This window comes from Octopus sinensis, linkage group LG13 (assembly GCF_006345805.1).
Source record: "Octopus sinensis linkage group LG13, ASM634580v1, whole genome shotgun sequence".
NCBI classification, from domain to species: Eukaryota; Metazoa; Mollusca; class Cephalopoda; order Octopoda; family Octopodidae; genus Octopus; species Octopus sinensis.
This window is the reverse complement of record NC_043009.1, coordinates 60001-84929: the sequence shown is the minus strand read 5'-3', so window position 1 is coordinate 84929 and position 24929 is coordinate 60001. Positions and strand designations below refer to the sequence as shown.

The 24929-nt window shown below is 35.3% G+C and overlaps 1 protein-coding gene across 2 annotated transcripts in view; it reads left to right on the top strand.

The window, feature by feature from the left end:
• LOC118765732 overlaps window positions 1-24929 on the top strand; it is a 149851-nt gene that overhangs the window by 103886 nt on the left and 21036 nt on the right. The window contains exons 3-4 of one of the 2 annotated variants that reach the window (XM_036508092.1): window positions 9379-9552; window positions 23436-23551. In XM_036508092.1, the coding sequence (XP_036363985.1) occupies window positions 9379-9552; window positions 23436-23551 (290 nt within the window). The remainder of the gene's footprint in view (window positions 1-9378; window positions 9553-23435; window positions 23552-24929) is intronic. The other variant, XM_036508093.1, reaches the window with a different exon arrangement.

Here is a 24929-nt window from a genome sequence, read left to right as displayed (position 1 = left end):
ATAAAGTGCCACTTGAACTATGAGGTCAGAGTAATTGACAAAGTCGCTTCATCTAAAGCGCTTGTTTTTCTTTGTTTCTGTTTTAGAGAAAAAGTTACTTTAATTTCTCAAAATATCTTCTCTTCACAGCGCACAAAAGCATCTCACATTTTCTTATGTGTATGTACGTGCACGTGTGTATGCGCATGTGCTTATGTATGTACATTATCATCATCATCGTTATTATTTATGTCACCTGACATACATATTTTACGATTTTTCTTCAATGATATACGTATTTCTTACACACACACATATATATATATAATATATATATATAATATATATATATATATATATATATATATATATATATATATATATATATATATATATATATATATATATATGATATTAGGGAGTAAATCCAAACTTACAGGGAAAAATTAGATTTAGGATTAGATCTAATTTTATAGTATAAATATATATTATATTAAATTAGAGATAAAACCACTATTAGGCAAATCAAAGTGAAAATCATAAGCCAATACATAAAAATAAAATTAATTTTAAAAAATATAAAATTCCAAATTGAAATATTTAAATTAAAGTTAAAATTTAAAAAATCATTTAAATAATTTAAACTTATAAATTTTAAATATATATATATATTTATTATTATTATTTTATTTTATTTTATTTATTTATTTATTTATTTATTTTTTATTTATTTATTTATTTATTTATTAAATTATATAACTATCAAAAAGTATTAAAAGTTCAATATAAGATAAAGAGTAAAAACATTACGATCGTTTCATGCCCGTAACCAATTCGAATAACAATAATTTCAATTCAATTAATAATTCGAATTATGGCTACAGTCAGTCTTCAGGTTAATTGTAATATTTTAATAAATAATCAGAAATATTTAAACAATATTTTTAATAAATAAATAATATAATAATTTTACTTATAAAAACTCTATTATCAAACTAGAAACTTAACAATTATGATTATATAAAAACATTGATTATAATGCTAAATATTAATTTTAATTTTTAAGGTAAGAAACCCACCAATAATCTAATATCAGTAATAGTCAATATCTAATTACATAAATATTTTACAAAAAAACTATTATATTATTAAAAATATAAAATTTAAATAATATATAAATTATCAATGAAAATATATAAATGTATATAAATATCATAATTAAGATCTAAAATAATCTCTATAAATAAATATATATGCACATGTAATAAAGACCTAATAAATTAATTTTTCATATCTAAAGATGAAATAGCTAATTTCAAAAATACAAACAAACAATCTAAAACGAACGCTATAGCAAATTAACTATCTTTATATCTCGTTGGCTAAATAATAACTTTCAGAAATCTTATATTTAAAATACTTAAAGAAATAATCAATTCGTAGTTATATAGTATCGAATAAATACTATAAATATATTTATCAATGGGAATAATAAAACTAGCAAGTATCAATTTAAAAAGACAATATATAAGTTAAAATAATAATTATAAGAAATGTAAAACTACAATTAATGCTATTAATACATGTATATACATAAACCTAACTTTAAACAACTCGTATACTTGCTATCAAACAACATATCTATCGCTAAGTAAATTCTTACGAATAAACTTTTTGAAATTATATTTTTGAAATTAGCTATTTCATCTTTAGATATGAAAAATTAATTTATTAGGTCTTTATTACATGTGCATATATATTTATTTATAGAGATTATTTTAGATCTTAATTATAATATTTATATACATTTATATATTTTCATTGATAATTTATATATTATTTAAATTTTATGTTTTTAATAATATAATAGTTTTTTTGTAAAATATTTATGTAATTAGATATTGACTATTACTGATATTAGATTATTGGTGGGTTTCTTACCTTAAAAATTAATACTTAAAAATTAAAATTAATATTTAACATTATAATCAATGTTTTTATATAATCATAATTGTTAAGTTTCTAGTTTGATAATAGAGTTTTTTATAAGTAAAATTATTATATTATTTATTTATTAAAAATATTGTTTAAATATTTCTGATTATTTATTAAAATATTACAATTAACCTGAAGATTGACTGTAACCATAATTCGAATTATTAATTGAATTTAAATTATTGTTATTCGAATTGGTTACGGGCATGAAACGATCGTCGTGTTTTTACTCTTTTTCTTATATTAAACTTTTAATACTTTTTGATAGTTATATAGTTAAAAAAATAATAAATAAATAAATAAATAAAATAAAATAAAATAATAATAATAATAAAAGTATATATATATATATTTAAAATTTATAAGTTTAAATTATTTAAATAATTTTTAAAATTTTAACATTAATTTAAATATTTTAATTTGCAATTTTATATTTTTTATATTTTATATTTTATATTTTTTTAATTAATTTTATTTCTATGGATTGGCTTATGATTTTCACTATTTGATTTGGCTAATAGTGGTTTTATCTCTAATTTAATATAATATATGTATATATATATATATATACAGAGAGAGAGAGAGAGTTAATCCGAACAAGAAAGCACAAAAAACACAACAACGCCAGGACGTGGAACAAATTATTATTGGACGCTCAGGAAAGAAGGAAAGAAGGAGGGTTTAACGTTTCGAGCGGAGCTCTTCGTCGGAAACATAGGAGAAAGAAAGATCCAGAGAAGGGAAGACAGAGGAAAAAAGATCGCCAACGGTACACAGGCGTCACATTTTGAATGACCGGAAGGAAATGGGTGAAGAAAAGTTCTTTCAAAGACAGGAGAGTGGTAGAGGAGGAGGAATGTGTATGTAAGTGTTGATATGTGCGTGCGCGAAGGTCTGCGTATGCGTGCGTGTGTATGTGTGTATGTGTGCAAAGATAACACGTGTGTGTATGTGTGCAAAGATAACATGTGTGTGTGTGTGTGTGCGTGTGTGTGTGTATGTGTGTGTGTGTGGTTGTGGCTGTTAATCTTTGCGTGTTGTAGGGCTTAGTAATGTTTAAGGTCAAGGAAGAAGGAATTGGGATTGGCTATTTTTGTCTTTACCCCAGGTCAGTAGTAGGTACTGCTAGTTTGAAGTATGTGTGTGTGTGCATGTATGTATATGTATCGTGTGTGAGTTTTGTTTGTAGTGTGTGTGTATGTATGTGTTCGTGTGTGTATGCGTAGAGTTTGGGCGTGTGGCGAATAACTGTGCTTTACTTAGTGTATGTGTGAGTGTGTGCTTGTACTTGCGTATGTGTGTATACATGTATGTATCATTGTGTGCGTGTATGTATAATTGTGTGCCGTGTGTATGGGACGTATGTGTGGGTTCATTTGTGTGTGTGTGTATGTATGTGCGTGCGTGTCGTATGTGTGTGTAGTTGTGTGTGCGTGTACGTGTGCGTTTGTATGTATGTGTGTAAGCGTATATGGGTGTATATACGTGTATCCGTGGAGTTGTGAGTTTTTGGTGTGTGCATTCGTGTGCGTGTGTGCGTGCGCATATATTGTGTGTATGCATATGTATCGGTGTGTATGTGAATTTGTGTATGCGTGTGTGTGTGGGGGGGGGTTGGAGTTGTTTGGGCGTAATGTGCGTGCGTGTGCTTGTGTGCGTGTGTGTGCTTACGTGCGTGTATGTGCGTGTGTGTGCTTACGTGCGTGTATGTGCGTGTGTGTCTGTGCCCATGTGTGTATAAGTGTGTGCGTATCTGTATGAGTATTTTTTGTTGGAGGTATATGTGGGCATCTGTGCTGGTGTGTGTGTATGTACGTGTATATGTGTGTGTGTGTGCGTGTATTGTGTGCGTATGTACGTGCGTGTATGTGTATGTGCGTATGTGTGACCGTGGAGATGTGTGTCAGGTTGTGTTCATTTTATTGTGTGTACGCGCGTGTGCTTGAGTAGGTGCGTGTATGTGGCTATGTGTACGTTTATGTGTGTGTGTCTAAAGGTATGTGTGTCTGTGTGTGCATGGGGTTAGATGGGATAGGTCTCTGTGCATTCCTGTGCGTGTGTGTACGTTTGTGTACGTGTGTGCGTGCACGGGCATATGTGTTTGTGCGCGTGGGGGGTGTGGGGGTGTATTTGTGTATGTATGCGTGTGTGTATGTGTGTGGAAATATGTGTGCGTATATGTGCATGTATGTTGTATGTGTGTGGTGTGTTGGAGGTATGTGTGTGTTCGTGGATACGTGAGTATGTGTGTGTATGTGTTTGTGTATAAGAACAATAATTTATAAAAACAATAAAATAATTTAAAAAATATAAACAAAAAAAATAAAACAATAAAATAATAAAATAAAATAAAATAAAAGACGTAATAGCACGTAAGGAAAGAAAATGAAAAAAAGACAAAGAAAAGAAAAAAAGAAAAAAGAGAAAAGAAGGAAGAAATAAGAAATAAAGTTGCTTGTTGCGGGAGGTGGAGACGCAGTCACTTAGAGGAGGGGGCTGTGTTTTTGGAGTCCGTGCGGGGTATTAGTCTGTAAAGTGAAAATAAACCGTTGCTCCAAGTGAAGCCTGGATTGTGGAGGTCCGTTGTGTGGGGCACATACATACATACATACATACACTGGTAAGGCGGTGAGCTGGCAGAAACGTTAGCACGCCGGGCGAAATGCGTAGCCGTATTTCGTCTGCCGTTACGTTCTGAGTTCAAATTCCGCCGAGGTCGACTTTGCCTTTCATCCTTTCGGGGTCGATTAAATAAGTACCAGTTACGCACTGGGGTCGATATAATCGACTTAAAAAAAATTTAGCTCTTTGTGGACAATAAAGAAATATACATACATACATGCATGCAAATATACATTTCTCTCTCACGCTCTCTTTCTCTCTGATGGTGGTTTTAAGTATTGCCATGAGGCTATCAGTTTTATGAGCAGTTGGGTAGTCGATTACATCAGTCCCTTGTGCTTGAATTGTACTTCGAAAGGATGACGGGCAAATTTGACCCCCGGCGAAATTTCAGCTCAGAACGTAAAGTGTAAAAAAAAATACACATAGCGTTTTTCTCTGCTGCACTAACGACTCTGCCAGTTCGACGCCTTAATAATAATAATAATAATAATAATAATAATAATAATAATAATAATAATAATAATAATAATAATAATAATAATAATAATAATAATAGTAATAATAATAATAATGATAATGATAATGATAATGATATGGGCAATATGCCAATACTACAATATAAAACCTGACAATAAATGGTATAAACGTGTGGCAAACAAGGTATATGACAAGCAGGTTACAATCATATGGGATATGTCTCTTCAAACTGACAAAGAAATCAAAGTTAAATCTCAGACAATAATTAAGGATTGGAAAACAAAACACCTGCTTACTGATAGACATTGCATTCCCTTCTGACCAAAATATTGGCGAAAAAGAAATTGAGAAATTGTGGAAGTACAAGGATCTCGAAATTGAAGCATTCAAGATGTGGGGCATGAAGGTGAAAACAATGCAATTAGTAACTGGAGCGTTGGGCATGATAAAAAAAAACACATGAACAAAAACGTAGAAGGTATACCTAGACCCTCAACACTACACACTATCCAAAAACTAGCTCTGCTAGGAACAGCCCACATCCTACGCAAGACACTATCCATTTAATATTACAGCCCAAATAAAACAATCCACAAACACATGAGACACTCTATATAATAAATATCTAATAAAATAAACAACCACCAGCAGGACAAATACTCAACAGAAGAACACAATTCTCATTACACACCCAACACAATACAGACATTAATACAACAAAAGACTGCCTCACACCCCATAACGAAACAAACTGACGCAATGCAATACAGGTACACAATCCTTTATCTAGAAATCTAAAATCCGGAAAACCCCAAACTTTTTTGTGGAGGACTGAGTGCGTCGTAACAGGGGTCATTTGGTGCGCAAACAGCTGACCAACGTGACCCGGCTCATTCAGGCATGACGTGGTAACGCTCTGCAGGTTGGTCAGCACTTACCACCAAGCGTTAGGTGTGGATCAGCACTCGTAGAGAGAAGACGTCCATTCGTTGTTTGCTGTCTATGTGTTGTTTCTTGTGACTTTGTATATAATTTACCCTGAAAATGTCAAAAAGAACTGCAGATACCCCAATGGATAACAGCGAGGATAAGAAAAGGAAACATTTATCATTATCAGTTATGCAGAAAGTGGAGTTAGTACAGAAACTTGATCGTTGTGTGTCTGTGCGGCGGCTCACCGAAGGATCTGATGTGGGAACCAGCACTGTGTATGAATTAAAGAAACAGAAAGACAAATTGCTGAAGTTTTGAAGTGAGGGATGACTAATGGAAGATAGGAAAACTCAAGATAGGGCAAACAATGAACATCTTGACCGTGTGATGATAGAATGGATTCGACAACGAAGGGAACATATGCCACTGGATGGTTTGTTTGCCACGAAACAAGCTAGAATATATCATAAAGAATCCAGCATTTGAAGAGAGTATCAATATTCAGAAACTGGCTGCAGAAATTTAAGAAGCACCATGGTGTAAAATATCTGAAAATCTGTAGTGAAAAAGCTTCTGCTGATTATGAAGTTGCGGAAAATTACATAGATAAATTTGCCAAGATCGTATCTGATGAAAACCTTTCTCCTGAACAAATTTACAATACTGATGAAACAGCTACGTTCATGAAAAACCTTAACAACGGCAGATGAGACAGCACCAGCAGGTTTTAAGGATGCTAAGGAAAGTTTGACCACTCTTGGATGTGTTAATGCTGCAGGTATACACAGGGTGAAGTTGGCAGTCTTTGGACAAATCCAACATCCGAGATGTCTGAAAGGCGTAGTCAACAAACAAGAAAGCATGGGTAAGCAAAGAAATATTTTGTGACTAGTTCCATAATTACTTTGTACCATTGCAAGTAAGCTGAACTGGGAGAAAATTATAAAATTCTATTCTTCCTGGACAACTGCTCTGCACATCCCCCTGTCGAACTTCTTGTGAAAATTAATGTTTTCGGCATTTACTTGCCTGCCAGTATGACATCTGTTTTACAACCTTGTGACCCAGGAATTTAACGCTCCATGAAGAACAACTACAAAAATAATTTTATGAGCTGTGTGCTTGATGCAGTCAATAAAGGAGTAAGAATGCAAGACTGTCTGAAAGAGTTCGCTGTTAAGGATGCTACCTACGCAGTTGCGAATGCTTGGAATGAAGCTGATGAATCAACAGTAACAAGAGTAAGTCAATAAATGCTAAACATTGATAACGATGCACTTGTTGTGCATTCTTTGACTGATAAGGAAATTGCTGAAATGGTATGAAATACAAATAAGAATGAAGACAGTATTGATGACAACATAGAGAACAAAAGTTTAAAAAATCCTATGGACGATATGGTGAAAATTTGTGATCAGTTAATATTTTATTTCTTTATTGCCCACAAGGGGCTAAACATAGAGGGGACAAACAAGGACAGACAAAGAGATTAAGTCGATTACATCGACCCCACTACGTAACTGGTACTTAATTTATCGACCCCGAAAGGATGAAATGCAAAGTCGACCTCGGCGGAATTTGAACTCAGAACATAACGGCAGACGAAATACGGCTACGCATTTCGCCCGGCGTGCTAACGATTCAGTTAGCTCGCCGCCTTAGATCAGTTAATATCTAGCCTTGAACAACGTGCATTTATCGGCGAACAACATATTAGGGAAGTTTACTCAATTAAAGAGACATTGCTTAATCAGGGACTTACGCTAATGAGACAGATGACACTTGAAGAAGTCTTTAAAAATGCCCTCTTTCGTAATGCTACTTCACTTGAGAATCCCGTTCCTGGTCCATCATCGGTTTACCTGAAACCTGATGACGACGTTGGTGACACTGACAGATACTGTTCTACACCTTAACCGCAGCTACATATTTAACCTAGTTTGAACTAATTTATGGCTGTAGCATATAAGTAAACTGTAATAGTAGCTGTAGTCTTTCTTTATTCAAATTAGTGCATATACTTATGCATCTCTCTACAGAAATACGATGGTAATGTGCACACCTGTACTTGTGGATCGTTTATTTTTCTTTTTAAATTTTCTCACGATATTTATTTTGTTATTTGTGATTTTAATTATCTCACTATTTCATTTACTAGCATATTACTCAATAAATAAATCTTTATTTTCCCCAATGATTGTGAGTACGTATACATGTGCTTTTGTTGCCGTAGTAGGACGTCTGTTTTAATGTCTAGTTTGCAATCTGAGGCAGCTGGCTTTTGTTCTGAAATTCAGAACGCAGCTGTCCTCAAGGGCTCCTAATAAAGGAGGCGGAGGGGAAGAGAGGTGGAGTGGGAGGAAAAGTAAAACATCAGAGAAAGTGAATGCTTCGGTGTCTCTGCTTGTTATTGTTTAGCACCAGATTCAGCCCTAATTCAGTAGACCTTAATCAAAAGTATTCCAGTCATGGCCAACCTGTCTTTGTTTATCCTTATCGACAGAGAACTCGGGACAACCTTATTCACATTATCTAGCGCGTCTTCTTTGATGGTGGTATGGCGTGATGTGAGGGAGATTTGCTTACACTTTCTAAGAGGTCACGCAACCCACAAGAGATACCCCCCTAGTAAACTCGTTTCTCTTGGTATGGGATGTCTTGACATAGCAGTTTTGCCACCGTTTTGCTATCGCTTATTTGGCATCGATGATTCGACGCTGACTTATTTGACATTAGACGTTTTAATACTTCGTTTTAATGTTTCTCCCCTCCTCTTCCTCTTTTCTCTCTCTCTCTCTCCCTCTCTATGTTTATGTGTGTAAGCATGTTTCCTTTATGTGTATGAGCAGAGAGAAAGCGTTTATATCAGTCGTGTTCAATTATAATTGTAATGTTTCTCTCTCTCTTTCTTTCTCTCTCCTTCTCTCTCTTTCTCTTTCTCTCTCTCTCGCTTTCTCTCTCCACCTCTCACTCACTCATTCGCTCTTTCTATCTGTGTGATCAGTATGTGTATATTTCTGTGCGCGCATGCGTGTATGTCTGCGTAAGTTTGCTACCAGCACCAAACGATACTGTCGCCGAAACAGTCTGAATGCCAACCACCCAGTCATGCCAAACCATCTGCGCCTAAACAGCTGCGACCAATCTTCTTATCCCACGGTTCTCTAAAGTAATTTCTGTTCATTTAATTTCGTTTGTTCGTTTTTTAAAATATTTTTTCTATTTTTTTTAAAATGTAGGATTTGAATTATGTTTCTTTTTTTGTTTACTTTGGCGATATCCATCCTATTGCATAAAAAAAAATATACACAAACACTCAGTCCAAACTAGTAGTTGGCTCAAACTGTCTGGTTTTCTGCCTCCGTAAAGAGTGGTCAACAAACGGCGCCTACCAGCATCATGTACGTCCTACCACATCAACCCAAAATTTTGCCTCGAGCTTATCGTCCAGCGCACCTTATCCAATCAGCTGGTCATGAAGTGGTGGTTTCACAAACGCAGTGATGCTTGGCCAATGCCGAAAGATCAGACTCCTGGCTGGAGGTAAGCAGGATGATGTCTTTGCAATCTCTTTCTCTCGATATCCATATCTGTATCATGCACGTTTGTTTGTTGCTTGTAGCGTTGCTGTTTTGGCTCTTAGTTTAATGTGTGTATGTGCACGCCGGCAGTAGAAGTAGTAGCAGTAGGAACGGTATGACTGTTCTCTTTTCTTTTCTTTTTTTCTTATCAAGTTCACACAGCCATGATGAAAGGATTCGTAGAACCTCGATACAAATGCTCCTTTCTTGTCTTTCTTTAAAATAGTCGATTCCGATAGACTGAGAGAGAGGGGGAGAAGAAAGAAAGAAAGAAAGAAAGAAAGAAAGAAAGAAAGAAAGAAAGAAAGAGAGCACTGAAAGCATTAGACTAGTGTTTTATTTTAGCGTCTCCGAATGAATGAAAGGTAAAATCAGTCTTAGCGTGATTTGCTGAAAACTGAATCAAATACTGTAAAGGGCACAGCATTTTATTTGACTCATTAATGATTATCCCAAATTCCTCGCCTTAGTAATGTGTCGTCCACGTGTAAATTCACATAATATTTCATACAATCATAGACAAGATCGGGTTTGGAAGCCAATAAAACTGGTGGTTCTACAAGTCAATAACAATTAGTCAAACAGGAGAGTTCGATATGAGAGGGATTTCGATATGCACGTTTACCACGAGAAGAGCAGAATCTGACATGTCAAACCTACTTGGCCTTTGTGAAAGAGTGGAGAAAAGACGAAAACATACTTCCGTGTGATACACACACACACACACACACACACATATATATAAATATATATATATAATAATAATAATAATAATAATAATAATAATAATAATAATAATAATAATAATAATAATAATAACAATAATAATAATAATAATAATAATAACAATAATAATAATAATTATTATTATTATTATTACTTTTTTTTCTTCTTTCAAATTTGCTTCCATTTCTTGCCGAGTGTCTTCCCGACTCCTAGGGCAAAGAAACTCATAGCATACATTGGTAGGCCATTAAACCAAACTCAGTAGTTCGTTCATTTTTTTTTTTTTAAAGTTAAATTAAAATACATGAGCAGCAACAGTTCTCACATCGACAATGCTCTTCTCAATACGTGTGATGTACCAGTTAAGACAATCTTTTCCACTTCTTGCAGGGATGGTAAGCCAGGGATCATTCTCATATAATTTTCGGTTCCCTTCTTGATCATTCCTAGTGCTCCTACGATCACTGGTATTGTAACCACCTTGAGATGCCACATTTTCTCAATTTCAATGAGTAGGTCTTTATATTTTCTGAGCTTGTCAAACTCTTTCGCTGAGATATTATGATCACAGGGGATGCTCATGTCGATCAATAAGCAAACTTTATTGTTTTGGTCTTTCACAACAATATCTGGTTTATTGGCCTTGATGGTTCGGTCTGTATGTACTGGAAAGTCCCACAGAATGGTTACATTTTCTCCTTCAGTTACAGCCTCAGGGTGGTGATTATACCACTTGTCGGCAGTTTTGATATTGTAATGCCGACTTATTAGCCAGTGGAGATATTGGCCAACTCTGTCATGTCTTAATTTATACTCCACTGGTGCTAAGACTTTACATCCAGAGATTAGGTGATCCACTGTTTCAATCATGTCGTTGCAGAATCGGCATTTTGGGTCTGCTCCATTTTTCATCACATTGGCCTGGTAGTTCCGGGTTAATAGGCTTTGATCTTGAGCAGCCAGGATGAAACCTTCGCTCTATGCTTTTAGCCCTGAGCTCCGTAGCCACTGATGGGTTTGCTTCTGGTCAACATCAGCTTGTTTGCTGCGGGTCACATATTTGCCGTGCAGAGGTTTCTCCTCCCACCTATCAGCCAATTGCTCGTGCGCTTTCTTCATTGCCATCATTTTCACCTTCTTTGCAACAATAGTTGCCGTACTTCCCTCGGGTTGTTCAGTTTGGGACTTCCCTCGGGTTGTTATTATTATTATTATTATTTATTATTATTATTATATTATTATTATTATTATTATTATTATTATTCATTAGTCTTATTTTTTATAGCGTGCTTTCACTTCACTACCATTATTATTATTATTATTATTATTATTATCATTAGTTGAGGGAATATTAATCCTAACTTACAGGGAAAAAAATTCCATTTAGAAAAACTAAATCAATTTCACACAATATGATATATATATATATATAAACTACCCTTATTAGATGCCTTTATTAGATTGGGTTGTGAGAGAAAGAACTACAAAATAGAAAAGACAGTAAGAGTGAAAGAAAGGTAAGTAAATGGTGTTGGTTGCCAAGCAATAACACCAACATCTCTCTCCCCACTCTCTCTCTTTCTCTTTCTCTCTCTCTTTCTGTCTATATATATACGTAAATGTGTGTGTGTGTATATATATATATATATATATGTGTGTGTGTGTGTGTGTGTGTGTGTGTATCTATGAAACCCCTTTTTAATCTTTTTTCTCACTCTTAGAATCAGTCTACAGATTGACTAAGTGGTTCTGAAATTTGTGTTAAGTAGCATGAGAGAAATGATAAGGTTTTGGCGATATTACAGTCTGTGGAATGGTGATAGCGCACAAGTAATAACTAATGGAGGAGGATCAAAATAGGAAATGCGCAGAGGAATGTATCTGATTTCCTCTTTAATCTATTGTCAATACATGCTGCTGTTGAGCGAACTGTTGAGCGAACGATCTTCGTCCCAGAGCTTGCAAGATGGGAGAAGTCTGAAACGTGGTCCTTTTCTATTCGTAAGACCCGCAGAAGAGAAAGCAGGTCAACCACCGACACCGACGGATGGATGAATGCGCATCTCAGGCTTGCGTAGAAAGTCGGAGACAAGAAACAGGAAGAAAGAGCGAGAGAAAGTTGGGGCGAAAGAGTAGCTGGAGCCTCGTGGAGCTTTAGGTGTTTTCGCTCAATAAACACACACAACGCCCGGTCTGGGAATCGAAACCGCGATCTTCCGACCGCGAGTCCGCTGCCCTAACCACTGCGCCTCCACTGTTGCTGTTGTTTTGCTCCAGACCAGGCTTTTTGAGCAGACTTATGGCCAAATGCATACCAGCCGTGATCACTCCCACTTATTTTCAGCAACAATGTATCTACATTACCCAATAAGTCAATCCGCCTAAAGCCTTGGGGGTGTAATTTGAGAGTGATTTCGCTGCTGTTTCTAGATGGTCGAGCAACTACATGTAAGTCTCTTTCATTAACTTGTAGCGAGCATATTCAGTATATTTTAGTATTACCGACCCTCACGCCACGCCGAGGAAGCTTAAGTCGAACCCTGAATTCGAAACTTAGATGGTCAGCTCATATTATAAAGCAGTAAATGAAGCGTGATAATGTTTTTGACAACCCATAGGTGGCGAGCTGGCAGAATCGTTAGCATGCCGGGCGAAGTGCGTAGCCGTATTTCGTCTGCCGTTACGTTCTGAGTTCAAATTCCGCCGAGGTCGACTTTGCATTTCATCCTTTCGGGGTCGATAAATTAAGTACCAGTTACGCACTGGGGTCGCTGTAATCGACTTAATCTCTTTGTCTATCCTTGTTCATCCCCTCTATGTTTAGCCTCTTGCGGCAATAAAGAAACATAATGTTTTTTACAACCCATTCCATAAGCCCTTGAAACAACGAGCCATTCAGGGAGTTGTTATCTGATCGCTTAGACCTGCTAGAATTATCAACCAAATCTTCTTTTCATACCTTACGATTTTAAAAACTAAATGATTCAGCTGTTTTATTGTCACGGCAGGAATTCTTTGACGTCCTTTACAGTTATTACTCGACCTGCAAGAAATAACAGCAAAATTTAACATCTTGAATAAGGAAGTCTACCATGGGCAACGTGAATCCTGATTTACAAAAAAAAAAGACAGAATAGTCCCGGCTGAATATCTTTGATCATAAATCTGTTCATAAGCACAGACCTAGGGCTAATCAACAACAACGGCAATGTGAAGGCGCAATGGCCTAGTGGTTAGGGCAGCGGACTCGCGGTCGTAAGAACGCGGTTTCGATTCACAGACCGGGCAAAGTCGTGGTTATACTGTTTGGGGAAGTGACCTGATAGGCAAAGGTAATAATAGATCAGCTCGGTCAGAGGTTATCTAGGGTTAAACAACAATAACGTTACCATCAAAATATTATTAATCGTATTGTGTTGAGGATTGAAGGACATCAAAACTTCAGAATCATACATTCGTTAGCGCTAAATCAATGTTGTTCAAATTGGGCAAGTTATGAGTAAAAAAAAATGAAGTAGAAAAATAGCAAGAATGAGGAACGAGAATGCAAAATGAATTTTAATATGCTGGGGAGGAATGGAAAAAATATTGACGTTTCAGACAATCACCCTTTTTAAATATACCTGAAAGACTAGGAAAGAGAAAATGATGTAATAAAGTTAGTAAGTTAGTGTAATATAAGAAATCATCTGGTTTGGTGATTAATCAGGCCTATTACTCAATAATTCCTGCCGTGACAATTTCCGTCATTTTTTTTCAGACGTACGGTACTCCAGACTACATAATCTAGTGGGGTTCTTTTCAAGGCGGTAGGGTGATATCTGAAGGAGACTTGACTCCAGTTTCTTGCGGGTCGAGCAACCAGCAGTTGGCACTTCCATCATTAATTCGATATTCTATTACTGTATTAGTACTGTGTAACAATATCTATAAATGCCAGTAAATAAGGATTGAACACATTTATTTGTTACACTTACATGCCTAGGGTTGCGAGATGTTGACAAAAGTTAAACGATGTTCAATAGGATTTTAAAATATTTTGTTTCGTCCAACATAATATGAGCTTTCAAAAACTGTCGTGGGGTGACTTTACTTTTTCATTTATCCGAGAACGGTTACGTACTTACTAGCATACATTACAACACGTAACTCCTACACATCTATGATCTTGTTACAAAGTCAGAATTTTATATTTGCGAGTTGCATTGCAATATTTGCAATGTTGATATTTCAAATTGCGGTGGGATAGGTTAAAATATAAACAAGCAATGTATTTAGTGTTCACTTCAATAATTATACCACTAGGTATAATTAGGTCATTTTGTCTCCTATTTTGAAATTACAACCGACCGAATTTTAAGACACCCGGAGATCCAGCCACTGCGTTCAGTTCCTGTACAATTTTAACGGATCTTCCATTAGCTTGCTTAAATCCTCTTGGGGGATATATAACCAATGAGTTGACATATACCAAATAACGAGTTGACATATACCAAATAATCGAAAACCATGAATTTTTCAGTGCTTCCCAGACAACACAGACAGTTACGAATGTCACCACAAGTAGTAGGTCATTGGCCTAAGTGAAACTAATATTTTACTTTCGTTCATTCATATTCAAATCTATTCGGTTTCAACTTTACCATTCTTACTCCGCAAGTTAGCAAAAAAAAAAAACGTAGCCGGTGAGCCTAGATCCTAGTATTAATTCCATCAACTATTCCCACTTCCTGACAAATTTGTGGCCATAAGTTAAAATAAAGAAACAAAAGTAATCCAATGACGCTGCGTCAGTGGCCAAGATGCAGAAGTGCGACGAAACTTTTCGACGCTTCATAATAGACTGTACTATTGAGAAATAAATAAAGTAAATATAAAAGTTTTTTTTATGTTCTTAAATGACTCTAAAAATGAATTTCCTGCTGTCATTACAGCAAACGTCAATCTATATTATAAAATAAATTATTCAGAAATTAATTTATTACATTATTTAATAAATGTCCAAAATTTAATGTGAGAAATTTAAGCAGTGCAACTGAATGGTTAACTGTTATACGACAACATACAGCTGCATAGTAGAGTCTGCTGCTTGGAATTAACGTAGCTTTGCATTGTATTGTTATTGCCGTTGTCTTCTTCTTCTTCCAATCAGGACTCACTCCATTAGCCACAAACAATAATCTCTAATTCGAGCCCACTCTAAACTACTAAGAATGCGTGTGGCAACTTGAAGACCCACCCACCACACACGATAGACTGGCGGTTGCACGGGCGCGAAAGCTACGTTGTTATCCTCATTCTGTAAACGGTGGCTTTTAACGGCTGGAGAACTGAACCATCCTATGGTACAGAGGATTCGCAATCTAGATTAGGGTCTGAAAGTTTACCACACCATAGTGGGTTACACCATGGTTCCTCTGCTTTGTGACAGAAGTAGGAAGAAAGAGTGAAAGAAAGTTGTTGGGAAAGAGTACAGCGGGGTTCACCCGCACCACCACCGGTGGATCCTCGTGGTGCTTAGGTATTTTTGCTCAATAAACACTCACAATGCCCGGTCTGTGAATCGAAACTGCGTTCTTACGACCGCCAGTCAGCTGCCCTAACCACTGGGCTATTGCCCCTTCACATTGCTGTTGTTGTTGATTAGCCCTAGGTCTGTGTTTATGAACAGATTTATGATCAAAGATGTCCAGCTGGGACCAGTCTGTCTTTTTTTGTTTTGTAAATCAGGATTCACATTGCCCATGGTAGACTTCCTAATTCAAGATGTTAAATTTTGCTGTTATTTCTTGCAGGTCGAGTAATAAATGTAAAGGTCGTCGAATTAGAGATACGTCTCTCCATGGATGTGACGATAGTCTCTTGAAGGCAATATTTTCAGGGTTGAAAAATGCCGCTAGGACCGGCGTATTAGCAAATCTGCCAGCCCACCGTCTTAGGATCGAGGGTATCAACTAACACCCTTCCCTAATAACTGCTGGTCTTTTGTCATGATGAAATACATGCTCTGCGATATTTCTTCTGGCTTCTTACGTTCCGAGTTCAACTCCCGTGAGGTTACATTTTCTTTTGTCATTTCAGGGTTGATAAAATAAAGCAATAGTTAAGTACTGCGGTCGATGTAATCGACTGACCTCCTCATCTAAATTCCTAGACTTGTGATTATGTTAGCAACAATTAATAGTGGTGGTATATCGGTAGCATCGTTAGGGCGTCGAGCAATATAAGCTCCGATTCTTTGCGTTCACCATGATGTAGACCATTGGCCCTAACCATTTTTATTAAGAGTTCCCTTTGATTCCTATTTTACTGGGATGGACCCTCATAACCATTCAATGCTAAAAATTCTTATTACATTTTTATAATTGAATATCATTAGGGTTTGCATTTAAAAATAGCTTTAAAATTTTGTGTAGTTTTTTTATTTCAGTCATTTGACTGCGGCCATGCTGGAGCACCAAACGAATTAACCCCAGAACTCTTTTGCCGAACCGCTAAGTTACGGGGACATAAACACCCCAGCATCAGTTGTCAGGCGGTGGTGGGGAGACAAATACAGACACACACACATACATACATACATTCATACATACATACATACATATATATATATATATATATATATATATATATATATATATACGACGGGCTTCTTTCAGTTTCCGTCTACCTAATCCACTCACAAGGCTTTGGTCGGCCCGAGGCTATAGTAGAAGACACTTGCCCAAGGTGCCACGCAGTGAATCTGAAACCGCGGAACCATGTGGTTGGTAAGCAAGCTACTTTCCACACAGTAACTCCTGCGCCTATGTGGAAACAACAAATTTATTGCACACTAGTTTTAACAAGATCTTATATAGACCCCGGTTGAGAACCACTGATGTAGACGCAGTGATGACCAAATTAAGAGATTTGCTTCGCAATCTTGATCTCTTCGATCTCACTGCATAGCATCTATGTGTTTTTTAACTGAATGTAAGTGAATTAAGCTTTTTAAGTGAATGTAAGTGGGCAAAAACTGTGTTGAAACCCTGCGGATAGATAAAAAGCTGTTATTCGAAAGAGCCAGCCACGTCACATACCGTAAATCCTCGAGTATAATCCGCATATTTTTCCCAAAATTTAAAGGTCAAAATCCCTAGTGCGTACTATATACGAGGTTAAAAATGAAAATTATTTTCTAAGCAATGTCCAAGTCTCTATTTGCTGTCCGGCAATGTTTATTCAGACGTATTTTGTGATGTCGGGCTCGAAAATACCTTAAGCTAAGCCTGAAAGCAATGAAATCATAAAAGAATCATCTATAACTTTCAGCAAGCAATATTTATTAAAATAAAAGTATTCAGAACACAGAATAACATGTGACAAAAACAATTTGAAAACATATTTACATTCCTATATAACAGTTAAGAACATCACCATTATTGTATTACGCATGCACGGAAGTGTTTGTTCGACTAGGTGCTGCTGGCTTAATTACGCACGACTCAACTTAGAGAAGGGGTGCGTGTTGTACACATGTTTAGGTTTTTCAGAAGTACAGCCCCCTAAAAATTCCCAGCGTATTATACTCAAAGGCGGACTATACTTTATCACGCTCATCAGACATAGGGATAAACGCTTTAATTTTGTCTGCGCAAAATGTGATAGACTTCCACTTTCCTATATGGAATATCTACCATGTTTTGTTTTTGTTTCTTGATTTTATTTCACGGGGGGCGTGTCACAACTATTTTTTTTACTACGCCTTTCTAATAATCCTTCATGGTAATATATACGCCTTACTGTATTGAAAAAGAGAGTAATACATTCGATAATGTAGTTCTAAAGAGGGAGAGAGAGAAAGAGAGAGTAGTGAGGGATGGTCATGGCTTAAGCGACTTTGATCATGTGTCGATAGTTGAATCGTTAATGAACTGTTATTGAGAAGAAACACTGAAGTCTTCCATATTACCAAATATCGATCATTAGCTGAAAAATATACCAAGTATTCGAGCTAACAGAATCGTTGGCACGCCGGACAAAATGGTTAGCGACATTTCATACATCTTTACGTTCTGAGTTCAAATTTCATTAGGTCGACTTTACCTTTCGTCCTTTTGGGGTTGATAAATTAAGTATCAATGAAACACTGGGGTCGTTGTAATCGACTAGTCCCTGCCCCCAAAATTTCAAGCCTTGTGCTTTTAGTAGAAAGGCTTATTATTATTATTATTATTATTATTAGTAGTATAGTAGTAGTAGTAGTAGTAGTAGTAGTAGTATAGTAGTAGTAGTAGTAGTAGTAGTGGTAGTAGTAGTAGTAGTAGTAGTTTGAGCAAGACCTATCTGAAAGATATTCCAACCGGTACCACTCTTGTGCAGGGAGCCCAAAGTCACGTTATCCAACAGTTAACTCTTTATTTATTTATTTTTTTCACTGACGTTGGGGTGTAATTTGAATGGGATTTCTGGGCCATTTTCTAACAGGTCTTGCAACAATATTTGGTTCCGCTATTGTTGCTGGCCATGGATGCCAGGGGCTTGGTAGAACCGGTAAATAGTCACTCCACAATGGTATGCAACATTTAATCAAGATGCTTTACATTCTGAGTTTAAACTCTTCCGAGTTCATATTTGTCATACTTCTGGGTTCGATAAAATAAACTAAGTACTGAAACCAATCAGGTCGAGTAATCCCTACTTTTGGCCCTTACGCTACCTTTGAAAACCCCTTCTTTTGCTGCTGCTGCTGCTGCTATTACTTCTGCTACTGTTGCTGTTATTATTGTTTTGCAATTCATGTTATTTTTGCACCCAACAGCTTTTACGTCCACTGCTACTGCTATCAGCTTTTGCTGTCCCATTTATAGTTTTCGTCGTTGCGATGGTTTTTGGTTTAGCCCTAGATCAATCTATGAGTGTATATATATATATATATATATATATATATATATATATATATATATATATATATATTACATGAGAAAATGCGAGCATGAAAAGTAATATTCTTAAGATTATAAACCTGGAAAAGTACAGGACAAATTATTACACTTGGAAAAGTAGAGGACAAGCTATTGCTTCAAGTAAAGTAAAGAATAAGAAACTTTTTTACTTAAAATATTGCAGCAAAGAATGCCAGTTCTTCTAATTTATCACTCTTTACAGTTCGCAACTTTTAAATTTATTGTTCAAAACTGTTCAGCTAATTTGAAAGTTTGTCTAATTAGTCGCTTTTTTCTGTATTTAAGATAGTAAATTAGTCAAATTCTACTTAAATAAGAATAGTGTTATTTGTAAACTATAATAAAATAATTTTTAATATTCAAATTTTAATTTTAGCTGCAATATTTTAAGCAAAAAGTTTCTTACTAGAAGTAATAGATTGTCCTACACTTTTCCAGGTGTAATAACTTGTCCTGTACTTTTCCAGGTTTATAATCTTAAGAATATTACTTTCCATGCACGCATTTCCCATGTAATCCACGATTTTTCCAAGCATTGCTGTTATAAGATAATTAATCATGTGTCAATTAATAATTCAAGATTTTAACTTATAAAATACTGAAAGATAATATTTTAATTTTTCCATGTAAGTGATGATAATATTTCAATTTTTTTATGTTTAATTTAAATATATGCTGTGATTGAATTATTTGATATTACTCATCCACACAAATTAATAGCAGGGAATTTTACCATCTTGTTGATTGCACCATAGCTCACCAAAAGTTACAAACAACAAGACCCCAAAACCATCAGTTACCAGTCTTACCTTAGTTAACCTATATTTTGAGTCGTTGATAATAGCACTGGCTGCTGCTAATCTAGATCTATCAATAATTATTCAATACAACAGTAATTATAAAAGCATATCAGATATACACAAGTTAAAATTACCTACATCCCATTTATATAAATTTGATTTATGAAAAATCCCTTTTAAATAATTTTCTGGACAGCCTTACTACATGCCTTAAGGTCTGCCCATAGAGACACAGCCCAAAATGACTATATTCATGCCCCAATAAATTTAGATGCACATATCTAAGGCATATAACACATTAATGAACTAGGTTGATTAACTAAAAAAATTAACTAAATTAACTAAAAAAAAGGAAAGTAACTAAAAAGGAAAAGCCAAAAAAAAGTAGAAAGCAAGTTTATTAAAACTGAAAGAGAAAATTAATAATAAAAGTTAAACTTACCCTAATTCAACAGTATATTAAGAATAACTTTATTAAATATTTAATTTTTAAAAAAATAAGAATATACCACAGGTAAAGTCGACCCCGGTGGAATTTGAACTCAGAACGAAAATACATGAAATACCGCTAAACACTCCGCACTAACGTTTCTGTCAAACCGCTGCGTTAAGTTGTAAACATTCATTTTATAAATATATTCTTAACATTTGCTTGGGGCGTTACTTCTTACTTCCTCACTTATTGACAATAAATTTCATTACATTTCACCTCATAACTTTTTTCTAATAATTTTTGTTCAATGCGACCAACTATTCTGAATTCCTCATGCCTTTTTCTATTATTTAAGCCTAAGAAAAGTCTAGTTTTATTTTAAAATAAAAAATTATGATAATTGAAGATGAATAGGTGTCTTATCCTCCCCCCTTGAGGTCGCAGATATTTTGATGTAATATATGTGTGTGTGTGTGTGTGTGTGTGTGTGTGTGGTGTCTGTGTGTGTGTGTGGTGTGTGTGCGTGTGTGTGTGTATGTGTGTGTGTGTGCGTGTGTGTATGTGTATGTATGTGTGTATATATTTACCCTTTTACTCTTTAACTTGTTTCAGTCATTTGAATGTGGCCATGCAGGAGCACCGCTTTTAGTCGAGCAAATCGCCCCCAGGACTTACTCTTTGTAAGCCTAGTACTTATTCTATCGGCCTTTTTTGCCGAACCGCTAAGTTACGGGGACGTAAATACACCAGCATCGGTTGCCAAGCGATGTTGAGGGGACAAACACAGACACACAAATGTATACACAAAACACATACATACATACATACATACATACATACATACATACATACATACATACATACATACATACATACATATACGAATATATACGACAGGCTTCTTTCAGTTTCCGTCTACCAAATCCACTCACAAGGCTTTGGTCGGCCCGAGGCTATAGTAGAAGACACTTGCCCAAGGTGCCGCGCAGTGGGAATGAACCCGGAACCATGTGGTTTGTAAGCAAGCTACTTACCACACAGCCACTCCTACGCCTACATGCACATATTTATAATGTATGTATGTATGTATGTATGTATGTATGTATGGCAAATAGTTCCTTTGTTTACAGTTCCTTTTACTTTAATTCAATCCAATATTTATTTAACAAATTTTTTTATGGTCATGTTTTATTTTTGTAGCTTTTTTCTTTCTTTACAACTTTTGTTTCTCGTTTTTAAAATTTAAATAAATTTAACCTCTTTTCATATGAATGACTCTGGGTGTCAATTAGAAAAACAAAAGGAACGAACTTATCTATCAAACAAATGTAAACACACATACATACATACATACATACATACATACATACATACATACATACATACATACATACATACATAATACATAAATACATACATAAATACATACATAATACATACATACATACATAAATACATACATACATAAATACATACATACATACATACATAATACATACATACATACATACATACATACATACTTACATGCATGCATACTTACATATATTCTACTTTAGTCTCGGGTTTACCAAAGCCTTGTGGGTAAATTGGTAGATGGAAACTGAAAGATCTCGTCGTGTATATATTATATATATATATATATATATATATATATATATATATATATATATATATATATATATATATACAGGGTACGGTGAATAAACTGTCGTCTAAATTACGCGAAAGCAACATTGACACCTCATTTTAAGATATATTTACCAAAATTCCATTAAAATATCTTGAAATACAAAAGATTAAATTTATTCTTAAAAAATCCCCATTGGCTTCAACCATGGCCTCCAGACGACTTCGGAATCTCCTGCAACTTTTCTGGACGGCCACCTTGTTTAAATTTGTAAATACTGCCATAATCCTTGCTTTCAGTTCATTTTTGGTGTTACAAGGAGTTTTGTTACTCTCTGGCTCAACTGCGCCCCACACATAATAAAGCGCATTGCAGTCTAGAGAGTCAGGTGACCAGATATGTGATATGGTCGCAGAAGTTGTCTGACAGCCACGACTGGGTTCTCCTACTTGTGTGGCATGGTGCAGAGTCCTGTTGCCAGACATAGGGTCTTCCAGCAGCTACCCTCTTCACCCAGAGTAGCACTACCTCCTCCAAGCACTTGATGTAGGCCTCTGTGCTGACTTTGAGATCGTGTGGGAAGATGAATGGATGCATAACCTCGCCATCACTAGTGATCACTCCAAACACCATGATGTTAACTGTTTGTTTCATTTTTATCACTCACAGCACATGCACTGTCCTCAGATTGACACCCAAATACTTCGTGTTGAAGCTTCTGCTGCGAATGCGAAGCAGCACAGCATGCCGTTTCCAAATTTCTGGCAGTGTGAAGGACTCCGTCATGGTGCTGTTTTTCTCACATACGGTGCCCGAGTGACCCTACCATACTGTGTAGTCGACAAAATCAGAAACAAAGTGCATGCGTGAAATTGAAAATATAAAATGGCGACAATTTACCTATCGCATCATTTATGCGCTTTTTATATATGTATATTTGTGTGTGTGTGTGTGTGTGTGTGTATTTATATATATGTATAATTTCTTTTTAGAGTTTTATTTAAGTTCTTCTTTAGAGAGATGAAGCCGGCCGCCAACAAAGCGACAAGGCTTTTTGATTTAAAAGAATTACCGGTGTTTGTGACTCTTTTAAATGCACCCATGAGTGTGTGCATCTACTCACCTAAAGAATCTCAGATGAGAAATCTTTGGAATGTCTTGTGTGTATGTGTGTGTGCGTGTACGAGAATATGAAACTGAATTCTTGTAACATTTGTCTACATTTCGCAGTGTAGTCTGTAGTTTCTATACGAAGCTTTTTGATTGACCTACTTCCAGCGATAATATTAAATTTCTGCTATTTTACAGAGCAGCGCAAGAATTTGGTGCCTGTATTCGAAGTCTTGGAGAATGTGAGGGAAGTGCTAAACATATTGTTGATAAAGTGATTAAAAAGATTATAAATTCCGGCTGTTCATTGGGAAGTAAGTAACAACACTGTGTTAACTTTACGATCCTTCTCTCTTTTCTTTCTTTTTCTTCCTCTCTCTCTCTCCCTCTTTCTCACTTTCTTTCTCTCTTCTCTTCCTCTCTCTTCCTATCCCGCTCTCTCCCCTCCTCCCTGTCTCTTATTATCCTAAGTATATATATATATATATATATATATATATATACGTATATCTTACATGCATGCATACACACACGCACACACATACACGCGCACACACACACACACACACACACACACACACACACACACACACACACACAACACACACACACACACATATATATATATATATATATATATATATATATATATATATATATATATATATATAAACAAAGTTATTTCATTCCACACGGGTAGAAATTTAAGAAAAATAGAAGTTGAAAATGCTCTGAGAATAGTTAAAATATTTTTTATTAATATATTTGAAGTTTTAACCGGTTTCACAATTTACACTGAAGTTGAAATAGAAATATATATATATAACATGCGTACACATATACACATATACATACGCACAAACACACAAACACATACATAACCACATACATAGTCGCACTGAATTCTCACATATGTAATGCACTATATATATATATATATATATCCGACGAAGAGCTCCGCTCGAAACGTTAAAACCTCCTTCTTTCCTTCTTTCCTGAGCGTCCAATAATACTCTATTTGTTCCACGTCCTCGCGTTCTTGTGTTTTTTTTGTGGTTTCTTGTTTGGATTAACTATATATATATATATATATATATATATAATATATATATATATAATTGAAATTTATACAAGAACAAAAGACGAAAACAGGCAGGCGTATGTACAACAAGCAAGTGTATTAGTTTGACGATCGGGAAAATGAAAAGGTCTTTCACGTTTCGAGCCTAAGCTCTTCAACAGAAAGGAATAAGAGAAAATAGAAAACAGAGAGAGAATGAAAAATCTTGTAGATTTCAGCGGTCCATGGCAAAATACAATGACACATATGTGTACGGATTTCATTCTGAAAATGAATTTTAAGATTCATTTTTTACCCGGACGAATGAACTCCAGAAAAGGCCGTTGGAATATTTTCTTTTAACGTGTAACCCGAAACCTTATTTTGCTGACTATTATTATCTCTTCATTATATTTTCAGTACTTTTTTTAAAACGTTTTTATCTATATTCCTGTGCTTCATTATATTATTACTATGTTTATACATCCATGTTCAAATATATTTTTAATAGACATATATTTATATATTTTTGATATATTAATATATGTTTTATTTTGGGCAATTCTTATCTTAATGAAATCCTTATGCATGTGTGTTCATTGCCTAACATGAACTTTTTCCATTTCCTTTAT